The 11857-nt window shown below is 35.8% G+C and overlaps 1 protein-coding gene across 1 annotated transcript in view; it reads left to right on the top strand.

Moving 5' to 3' along the window:
- The window catches only part of LIFR (LIF receptor subunit alpha), a 111358-nt gene that overhangs the window by 81811 nt on the left and 17690 nt on the right, over window positions 1–11857 (top strand). Inside the window, exons 5-11 of the mRNA XM_012558920.2 lie at window positions 717–891; window positions 1255–1509; window positions 4130–4259; window positions 4697–4860; window positions 7200–7345; window positions 8555–8717; window positions 11126–11196. Of these exons, the coding sequence (XP_012414374.1) occupies window positions 717–891; window positions 1255–1509; window positions 4130–4259; window positions 4697–4860; window positions 7200–7345; window positions 8555–8717; window positions 11126–11196 (1104 nt within the window). The remainder of the gene's footprint in view (window positions 1–716; window positions 892–1254; window positions 1510–4129; window positions 4260–4696; window positions 4861–7199; window positions 7346–8554; window positions 8718–11125; window positions 11197–11857) is intronic.

Here is an 11857-nt window from a genome sequence, read left to right as displayed (position 1 = left end):
CTGCCAACCTTTTGGTTAGCAACCATAGCTCTTAACCACTGTGCCACCAGGGCTCCGTACTAAACAACCATTCCATCCCTGGGTGGGCTGGAACCACCAACCTTTCGGTTAACAGGTTGCGCCACAGAGACAGGCTTAGCTGGTGGATTCGAACTGCCAACCTTTTGGTTAGCAGCCTGAACTCTTAACCACGGCCACCAGGGCTCCAGTAGATCCTCAATATTTGATTGAAATCTTGCCCGTTTCTCACAATTGAGATTAGTATTTATTTATATCATTGTAAGATTCATATTTAGAAATAAAATTAAAATATATAATGCCTGTACAGAAAATTTAATCTAAAACAATAATTTGTTTTTTTTTGAACTACCATTCTTCCCTTTGATTTTATGTTTTAGAGATTTAGCCCGTTAATTATTTTCTCTCCTTGAGAAATAGAGATCATTTAGGCAATGGTATATTTTCTTGTGTACTGATTGAATATTTTGGCATATTAACATCTTGTATGATGATGTGCTAGGGCTTAAAGGTGAAGAAGTAAACGAATGAATCATGGTTATTTTTACTGTAACTCTTCTGTTATGCCTTACAGAAAACTAAGATAGTTTTACAACTATCTGGTGATTATGTACAGTCTATTATGTTTTTTAATCCTAAAGGAAAGAAGGGCATATCACTGTTTAGAACTCTAATTTTATGTTTGTGTTCATTTTTAGATGACCCACAACACAACTCTGAATGGTAAAGATACAGTTCATCAATGGAGTTGGACCTCAGACATGCCCTTGGAATGTGTCACTCATTTTGTGAGAATGAGGTGCTACGTTGATGATCTTCATTTCTCTGGTCACAAAGAGTGGAGTGACTGGAGCCCAGTGAAGAACATTTCTTGTGAGCTTTATATTTAAAGAATTTTTTGTTTTGAGGGGCATACCTTATCTTTAGGCTACCACTCTTACAAAGCACCTAACAAGATATATAGTGGGCTAACTATTATAAGGAGCTCTGGTGGCAAAATGGTTAAGAGCTCAGACTGCTGACCAAAAGGTCGGCAGTTCAAATTGACCAGCCACACCTTGGAAACCCTTTGAGGGGGCGGTTCTGCTTTGTCCTGTAGGGTCACTGTGAGTCAGAATTGACGCGACAGCACGCAACAACTATTATAAAAACAATCTTTTTTTTTTTTTTTTTCAAAATAAGCCTATTATGGGAAAAGATTTCTAAAGTATTTATAATTCCTTGTGTTCCTTCTAGGGTCGCCTGATTATCAACCTAAGGTTATTCCTAAAGACAAAGTGATACTTGTAGGCTCAGATATAACAGTTTGTTGTATAATTCAAGAAAAAGTCATATCAGCACAGTTTGGCAAAGAAATGTGTTCCCTTATCCATCTTGATGGAGAAAATGTTGCAATCAAGATCTATAATGTTTCTGTTTCTCCAACTAGTGGAACAAATGTGGTTTTCACAACAGACACCAACATGGTTGGAACAGTTATTTTTGCAGGATGTAAGTATACAATATGGAAGAGAGATTTCCTGATGTTTTGGGTCCTCCTGAAAGCCTTAATTCTTTTTCTGAGGAGTGATTTTGTTTCTTCCTTACGTCTTTGTTCTTTATAGGTTTTATAACAAGATTTGGAACATCTAGCTGCTGATTTTTCATTTAAGTTAACAGCTTTGTTGAGTCAAGAGTCATTGGTATATAACATTTCTTAATCCTGAATTGTTAGATTAGGAGTTATTTTATATAAATTAATTTACCCCTCGGCTAAAATACACCTTTTTAAGTTTCTGAATTAAAGAAATTGTAATATTTTTACACAAAATGTTTCAGTAGCATAATATATGCTTCTTCAACTTTTAAATAATATGTTTGAGAAGAGGGTGGCTGGAGGACAAGGGCGAGAGGAAGACTTAGTCTTACTGTATTCTGTGTATGATGTGTACTTACTCGTAAGTTGGGCATCTTTGTTAACATGAACACTTCTAAAGCTTTAACATTCCGTGACATTTCCAAAGGTTTTTATGGTGGCCTGCCCTATTTGCATGACTTGTGTTGAATGTCCACACATTATTTAGAGTTTTTAGATCTAAATTTTATAGTTTTCTGTCTCCTCCTTTTGTGGTGACTGCTGGAGGTACCAAAAAATGAGGTGTCCATTTAAAAGTATGAAAGAAAAAAATTAAAATGTAGAAGATGAGAATATGTGCTGTTTCCATTTCTATTCTTTCCAAGCATATTCTAATTTTTTATCATAGAACAAAAACCTGTTTAGTTCATAATTTAACCTTTATTTATAATGTTTGAAGGTTGAAGTATTGTTCATTATTTCTCAACTCAGGAGCAGCAGTAGCATTCCCTTTTAGAGGAAGCTTTTTAAGAAACTTACAAGAGTAGGTTATGGTGTGAGGTATGGGTCAAAATTCATTTTCTTTCCCATATAGATATCCTTGTAACTCACTGTTTATTGAAAAGACTGAAAAGAATTTTAGAATCAGTTTGTCAGTTTCTCCCTAAGCGCACACACACACACAATCAAAACCTGCTGGAATTTTGATTGGGATTACATGAAGTCTATAAATCAGTTTTGGAGAATATTCATTTTTATAATATTGAGTCTTCTAAACCGTGAACATGGTATATGCCTCCATTTATTTAGGTCTTTGGTGTATCTCAGTGATAGAAGGTCTTGTCTATCTTTTGGTAAGTTTACTCCTAGGTATTTGATATTTTCTGGTGCTGTTGAAAATGGCTTTGTTTTTTAAATTTCATTTTCTATTTGCTGGTATATAGAGATACAATTGATTTTTTTATATTGACCTTATATTTAGCTTCAGTTGATTGTTTTATAAGTTAATGTCTTTGACAAGAATATCAATACATTACATTTCAAATACTGTCCTTTCTTATTTTTCCCTTCTGTCTTCCCTTTCACTTCTTTCTAGCTTACTTTTGTTATTTGAATTTTAAGTATTTCATCTTGTATTTCTGCCGCTATCCTAAAATATTCAGCAGTTTAAATCATTCAGATTATTTGGTGTGTGTTTTTAGTAAAGTTGGCTGAAAGTTTGGCCTTAGATTTAAAGTAATTTTCAAAATAAGTATGATAGTTTGTCAGATTGTTAAACTTTCATATAAAGTGTCCATTACTCCTCTTAATATCTAAAATGTCATTGAAAGATGCTGCTCTTATCTCTGGGGGAAGTATGTGAAGTTTTCTAAGTCTTGGTTGTTAAACTAAGGATGGCTTTAAAAATGCACTTTTTAAAATACTAAAATTACTTTACGGAACGTTTCAACAAGTATATTATTAAAAAGAAAAACGAAACCTTTTACCTTTTCATGAATGATCATTTGGGTAAATATGAACTCTAGGTCAATCAGTTTCTGTGCTGCTTCGTTCAGCATGATTACAGAAGTAGCAGTTTCTGCAATCAGCAGTGTGACACTGCAGTACACGCATGTACCACTTTAAAGGTCTCACAAAAAAAAAAACCTTTTTTCTTTTTGCAGCCCTGCCTTACAAAGCCAGGGAGAACTGTTTCAGTAAAAAGCAAAAACAACAAAAGAGAAGCAGGCAATTTGAATATATGGTGATGCAGAATTTTACCAGCAGTTTTACTTTGTAAATAATAGTCCTTATAACTTATATAAGAACTTTGAAATTTGAAACATGACTTATATTGGCTTTTAATATGATTTAGTATTTCTTTTCATATTACAATATATAGATGATAGATGTTAATACTTTTAAACTTTAAATTTTTCTGAATTAACTTGTTAGACACAGGTTTGTTTGAGAGATTTGGTCAACTCTGAAATAGGATTCCAGGGAAAAAATAATAGTTGCTCTCTTCAGGTTGCTATTGGGGAGTTTCCAAACAAGCTAAAAGTCACTGTTTAGTGTATTTTTACCCATCGTTTTATTGTAATATGAACTCTGACAAAACATGCTATAGAAAGAATGATAATTCCTGTATTGTTCAAAAGCAAAATATAAACAATAAATTATTTCCTTTTTAAGGAAATTGTGCAAAATGTGACTAACATTTATAAAATATTATGTCTTCAGGGAAAATATATATAATCATAGGTAACTGCATTTTTTTTCTTTTTTTCCCATTAGATCCACCTGATATTCCTCAGAAACTAAATTGTGAAACACGTGATTTAAAGGAGATTATATGCACTTGGAACCCAGGAAGACCTACAGGATTGTTGGGCCCACATGATACAAATTATACTTTATTTGAAAAGTAAGGGTAATTGTGAAAGACTGTAAAACTTAAATGGTGAGGTGTACATTGGAAAGATGTTAAATGATGTAGAAAAATTCTTTATTTCATTTATATTATGAGTAAGATATACAACCAAGCATGCTGTGTAAAATTGTGTAACTATCAGTGCTGTGATTTAAATACGTTTTCTGGCCTCGATTTCTTTCCTTCTTTTTTTAAGAGCTTGGAAGGAAGAACCCTCAAATATAAACAGACTGTTTCTGGACAGTGGGCCTGTGGGTCATTTTTATTTTCTTCTGCTTGCTTCCTGTCTCTTAAACGTCTTCTTCTATGACTATGTAGTATGTCTATAATTAGAAGTATGAACTTAAAAAAAATTACTAGAAATTTTTTTCCTACAATATTTATCTCTTGCCATTTTGAATTTAACATTTTTTCTTGCTCTTTTAATTCAGTTTTTCAGGACAAAATGTTAAAAGAGCTGAAGACACCACAAATGTAAACTATCAGTTATTCTTTCAAATGATTCCAAATCGGGAAATATATAATTTTACTTTGAAAGCTCACAATCCTTTGGGTCAGTCAGAATCAACAGTTTTAGTCAACATAACTGAAAGAGGTAAGCTGCCTCATAAACCGTTGTCTTAAAAATAACTTTAGAGGTGGCAAAACATCTTGATATTAATGAAAAGTGCTTTTAGGAATTACTTTTGACTGTTTCCTTTATAGTTATTAACTGTAAATTTTATTTTAAAAGTTTTAAAATGTATAATTTCAGTTTTCATCATTTAAAGTAAAAATATGAATTAGGCATTTTTATAGAAACCACAAATGGCTCTAATAGGTTCTGAAAAAAAAATTTTGTCCAGTTTTTAAAAACTTTTTATTTTGAAATAATTGTAGACTCAGTGGTGGTCGCAAAAATGGTGCATTAGAGTCCCATGAACCCTTCACCCAGCTTTCCCCAGTGGTGACACCTTATATAACTGTAGTACAATGTCAAAACCAAGAAATTGATAGTGGTACAGTGCTGTTAACTGTACTACTGACCTTACTCAGTTTTCACATGCCTTCATTTATATTTGTATATGCACATATGTGTCTATAGTTTTATGCAGTCTGGTGGTGCAGTGGTGAAGTGCTCGGCTACGAATCAAAAGGTTGGTGGTTTGAACCCACCAGTAGCTCCACAGGAGAAAGATGTGGCAGTCTGCTTCTGTAAAGATTTACAGCCTTGGAAGCCCTATGGGGCAGTTCTACACTGTCCTGTAGGGTTGCTATGAGTTGGAATTGACTCAATAGCAGTGGGTTTTTCTTTTCTTTATAGATCAAATTGTGCAGTTTGATCTCGTGTAGATTCCCATAACCACCACCACCATGAAGATATAGAACTGTTTCATCACCACAGAAAACTTTCTCTGCTACCTTTTTAGCACCCCCCTCACACACACACACACATACACACTCTTGTCCCTGTCCCTTGAAGACCACTAATCTGTTCCTTGTCAGTTTGGGAATATTATATAGAGGCATATACAGTATGTAACCTTTTGAGATTGGCATTTTTTATTAAGAATAATATCTTTGAGATGCATCTGAGTTGTTGCATGTACAATAATTTGTTCCTTTTTATTGCTGCGGATTCGTGAATTTTTACCAAGCTTATTAACGTGTAGCCCAGAATACAAATAAAATGTGGTCAGTCTCTTTTCCATTAATTCTTACAGTCGTTCCATGCACATTAACTCTGTGCTAGGCTCTGTACAGAAAGAAGTAGCATAGAGGCCATCCCTTGGAGAAGAACAGTTGAGGGGAAAGGGCAGTACAGTTAAGAGCTCAGCTGCTGTCTGAACCCACACAGCGCCTCCATGGGAGAAAGACCTGGCAGTCTGCCTCCATAAAGATTATAGTCAAGACAACCTTATGGGGCAGCTCTGCTCTGTCACATGGGGTCACTGTGAGTCAAAGTCGACCCGACGGCACCTAACAACAAGTGATTAGTAGGTAGTCCTGTTGTGTTTTAAAAAAATATCAGTCACTTTTACAATTCTTCCTTGCAGCCATCTTTATTGATTTTTCCCAAGGTCAGAAGGGCTACGTTCTGTATTTGAGTGGTAGTATTTGTATGTATCTCTCTGTCCTCACAACCTTATTTCCCCATCTGATTCTTTCCCACCACTCAAATTGGCATAAGCACTGTCACCACCGTAATGTGCAGTTTGCTTCATTGTGCTTTGTTCTTGCTAAGACCTCACCTAAAATGCTTTTCTGCACCCATTTTGCCTATTTTAGTCTGATTCTTCCTTCGAAGCTCATTTTAAGTCCCATCTTGACTGAGACCTTCCCTCCTACACTCACATTCAAATTCCTGTAACAGTGAGTATCTGTACCGCTGATTTAGTCCTTAGCATGAGTAATGCTGTTCATGCTTGTTCGTTTTTGTTTGTCATTCTCCAAATGGATTAGAAGTTTCTTAAAGGTAGAGACTCTGATCTTACCTACCTTTTAATATTCCCAATGCCAGTGAAGAACCTTGAGTATTGTTGGTTCTTGAAAAAAAATGTTGGCATGATGTTTGCAGTAAACGTGAGGTTTGTGGATTGCCCAAACGTTGTTAGGTGCCAGCAAGTCGATTTTGACTCATGGCAACACTGTCTGACAGAGTAGGACTGCCCCATAGCGTTTTCTTAGCTGTAATCTTTACGGAAGTACATTGCCAAGTCTTTCTCCCACTTAGCTGCTGGATGGGTTCAAACCGCCAACCTTTCAGTTAGCAGCCAAGAGCTTAACCATTTGTTCACCAGAGCTCCTGTTCCACAAATACTGAGGAGAATGTTGTCGATAAGAACTGATGATAGCTTTCTTGATTTGTGTTTTCTTCTATTCTGTTTTGCCTTTAGAAGACAGCTTGTCACCTTTAAATAAATTTTTAAGTAATTTTTAAAATTATATTTACAGTTTATCCCCACACTCCTACTTCGTTCAAAGTGAAGGATATTAATTCAACAGCTGTTACACTTTCTTGGCACTTACCAGGCAGCTTTGCAAAGATTAATCTTTTATGTCAAATTGAAATTACTAAAAGTAATTCAGTACAAGAACTGGTGAGTATGATTCTTCTATACATTTGCTTTGGGTTATTTTGGATAGAACACTGAGTTTTCAGAAAGGATCAAGTAATTGATGTGTATGAAATCTATTTATTGTAATGATTTACTAAGAACAGACATTATATATCAACGTAATAACAGCATTATATTTAGTGTTTGAAAACCGTTATAAGACTGAATATTATAGAACATAAGTTTGACTTTTAATAAGCACAATGTTAATAGGTCTAGTATAGTACCTGGCACGTAGCTAGTATTTAGTACATTTGTGAATGAATAAGTAGTTTTTGCTGTAACCTTTAGCAGCAGTTAATGAACTAACTGGCACCAGCGAGTAGAAATGATCTTTAAAATTTCAGAGTGCAGCAATAGGAGCAAATTATAATTGGTAATTATAAGTCAAAATGTGGCTTTTTAATACATTTCAGTTATTTAGGTTGACTTTATACTGCACCATCTTATAATTTATAGTAGGTCCAAAATAAATGATACTGCTATTGAATATTCATCTGGAAATGTACTGATGATTTCTAGGAAGTTACTCAAAACTGCAAAATGTAACTCAAAAAGCTTCTTTGCAAGAAGTAATTAGGAGCTCAGAGCCTTTCCTAAAACATATAAATCCTCAAGTTTACTTAGAGTTGCTTCATTTTTATTTTATTTAAATAAAGTGCTTATTGACTGCTTCATGTTTAGCGCATCCTAGAGATTCTAAGTGACATGTAAAAAGATGCATAAAAGATGATGCCTGCCTCAAAGAAGCTTTATTCAAGTATCATATCAATAATCTATTTAATCTTCAAGGTCATCTCATATTACTAAATTATGTTAAGGTTTATTGCATCGCCATTAGCCACTGACTGATGATTCAGAAGTTCTAAAACAAAATTTATGATCATCTCTGCATAATTTAATTGGCCAGTATTACTTAGATCCACTTTTTGGATTAAAAAGAATCCTAATTTTGTTTATTGCTATTACACAGCATAATTTGACTGACTTGGCATGTATATAAGAATTAAAATATTATAGTGGATGAACTGCTTTCAGTGTTATATATTCAAACTCGTGGACTTTCAGTGGATTTATGTTACGTATTTGGGAGGCTTTCCTTTAAAAAATGTGTTTGTATCCAGATGTGTTCATACAATATTATACATAGTATACATACACATACATACTGATTGATTTGTTTTCTAACAGCAGAATGTCACAGTCAAAGGACTAGAAAATTCAAGTTATCTCATAACTGTGGGCAAGTTAAGTCCATATACTAATTATACTTTTCGGATTCGTTGTTCTACTGAAACATTCTGGAAATGGAGCAGTTGGACTATTGAAAAACAGCATCTAACCACAGAAGCTAGTAAGTTTACCAAGTGATTTTATGGCTAATGATAATTGTGCATCTAGAAGTTTCACAGGTTTTTTTTTTTTTTTTCGGGAAAGTGTCACCAAAGTGCCTAAGAGGAGGAGAATGGTTAGATAAATTGTGTAATACCTGTTAATAAGATATTATACAGACATTTTAAGTGATGGTTTTAAAAGTTATGGAATAATGCATAACATGTTATGTGAAACGGTAAGGTTACTCTAGCTACAGTATGGTTGCACCTGTATTAAAACAACTCATAGGAAATCAAACTTGAAACTGTGTTAAGATTATGGGGTGATTTTTCTCCCATTCTTTCTTCCTTTCACTGGAATTTTAATACTGTGTTTAGATTGCCTTTTAATTGAAAACAGTTTTTAATAAAGAAAACTCATTAGGATTTGTATTTGGGACCTAAGCCTGAGACATGGATGGGACTAAAAGATCTTCAAGATCACTTTCTATAGTATACCTAGGCTAACATAGGTATAAAATTAGGTAACTAGATTTCCAGGTATGTTAATTTCCAAAGACGGAATGGGATTCTATCCTTGACTAGCCAGATATCAGCTTTAAAACAAGACAAAAAAGCAAAACTTAGATATAGGTATAATTTGCAGAAATCATCCAACAAAAGGTAGCAGAAGCTTTGTTTGCATTATGTAATATAGGGGATATGAGAATTTCTTCCAAAAAAATTAAGTAGTAAAGCAAAAAATGATAGAGGTTAATTCAGATTTTGCCTCTTCCCATGAAAATAGATGTTGGGGAACCTTTGTAATACGTGTAAGAATTCTTTGGATCCTCAAAAATGAATTCTAAACATGAGTCTAGAGAGGAAATGTATCAGTTACTATTGATACATAACAAGTTACCGCAAAATTCATTGTCTTAAACAGCAAAAGTTTATCATCTCACAGTTTCTGTGGGCCAGAAATTCAGGAGCAGCTTAGCTGAGTGGCTCTGGCTCTGGGTCTCTCGTGATTGCAGTCAGCATGTGGGTGGGGGTTGTAGGCTTCACTGGGGCTAGAGGATCCACTGTCAAGATGGCGCACTCCCATGGCTGTTGGCAGGAGGCTTCAGTCCCTCACCATGCAGGCTTCTCCATAGGACTATGTGAGTCCTCACAACGTGGCAGCTTGCGCCTTCCAGAGTGAACGAGTGAAGAGAATGCAGGTAGATGCCAGAGTGTCTTTTACGACCTAGCCTCAGAAGTGACACACCATCACATCTGCCACATCTTGTTGGTCACACAGGCCAGCCCTGATACAGTGTGGGAGACAGAGGCATATCTAGGGTATGGCAGGTATGGCACGTGCCCTGGGTGCCACTTGGGGAGATGGGGTGTCCTGAAGGCGGCGGTGGCTGCGTGGTGGCCTGCGTGCATGCCAAGAAGCAGTTTCTATTCGCCATGGCCGTTTCCATCACCAGCTGTGAGAGATCATTCAGCAATTTAAAATGAATTAGACACTGTTTCCGTAGATGCGCCTTTGGTGGGAGGGGACTACCCAGGGCATGAGTAACAGGAGGCGTGGGGGTCATTGGCCGTTTTGGAGACTGGCTACCACAGGAGCTTTTGCCTTCAGCTAATGAGCTGCTTTTGCCAAGATGAAACATCTTATTTACGTTTAAACCTCATTAAGAGGAAGACATTGACTCAGCTAATAAATATTTATTGAGCACACGTTATGTGTCAGGAATTGTTCTAGTCACCAGGGATATAGCAGTGAATAAAACAGAGCTCTGCCCATGGAGTTTATAGCAGAGAGAATAAGAAATAAATTTCAAACACACACACAATTATATTGCCAGGTGATGATGAGTACCACAGAGAAAAATAAAACCTAGATGGGTGGCTAGGGAGTGATGGCCAAGTGAGGAGGGAGGTGAAGGGAATTGCAGTTTATAATATGGTGGTTAGGAAAGACCTCGCTGATAAGGTGACGTTTGAGCTGAGATATAAAGGAGGTAAGGAAGCAAGCCACATGGTTTATCTAGGGGAATAGGGTTCTTGGCAGAGACACAGAAAATGCAGAGAGTCTGAGGCAGCTGTCCTTGGCATGTCTGAGGAACAGCAGGAAGCCAGTGTGTGGCGAGAGCAGACTTGAGTAATGGGGAGATTGGATGACATGAGACAGAGAGGTCCCCGAGGACCGATGACGTGCAGGGCCTTGAGGGTGATTTTATCCTGTTCTAAGAGTCTTGTATTTTCCAGAGATTGAGAGCTTAGCTCTTCCATTTGCCTAATTTTTTAAGTGGAAGCCACTGAGTTGCTTCCCAGTTTTATTGAGAATTCTAGGTACCTAGAAAAATATTTCAGGTACCATCATCTCAGTTACTGATATCATCAGTGGATCTGTGGTAATCATCTTCAAATACTAACTTTGAAATCTCCTTCTTAGTTCCTTCAAAGGGACCAGATACTTGGAGAGAGTGGAGTTCTGATGGGAGAAATTTAATAATCTATTGGAAGGTAAATATCTCATTTTTCCTTGAACAGTTAAATAACTATTATGCTAAACTGCTTTTTTGGTTATCAAGGAGCTAGGATTTGAACTAAGCATTCGTTAGTTTGATTTTATGGGGCCTACAGAGCATCTGACAATGTCATGAGGTCTATCTCCTTCACCTTAGTCAGAAACACAGCCTAACTCTACAAGTTAGAATCCCGGGTGTTGATGTTACTTTTTTCTTCTTTGAATGGGAGACTGACTTTTTATACAAATCATGTGTAATTTGTTCTCCTTAAATAAATTGCATTATATTATTTCAGTTTTAAGTAGCATGGTTTTGTAAAGTTTTTTTAGATACAATATGAGTTGTATTGTGCTTTACCAGTTTTTCTCTACTACAGCAGACTTTTTTGTTGCTATAATTTTTACTCTCTAATTTATGAACATTGAAAGCGTATAAACAGTTGTCTTCTACATCAGATTTAAAACAATTTTTTAAAATTTTATTGTGGTGAAAATACACCTAACAACACGTAATGCCGTCTCAACAATTTCCACATGTACACTTAGTGACATTGATTACATTCTTCAAGTTGTGCGGCCATGGTCGCTGTCCTCTTCCAAATCATTCCAGCACCATTAACATCAACTCACTGCCCTCTAAGCAAAAACTCCCCTTTT

This window comes from Trichechus manatus, unplaced genomic scaffold (genome assembly GCF_000243295.1).
Source record: "Trichechus manatus latirostris isolate Lorelei unplaced genomic scaffold, TriManLat1.0 scaffold00197, whole genome shotgun sequence".
Taxonomy (NCBI): Eukaryota; Metazoa; Chordata; class Mammalia; order Sirenia; family Trichechidae; genus Trichechus; species Trichechus manatus.
Note: the sequence above shows the minus strand (reverse complement) of the source record. Positions and strands in the feature narration are given on the sequence as shown.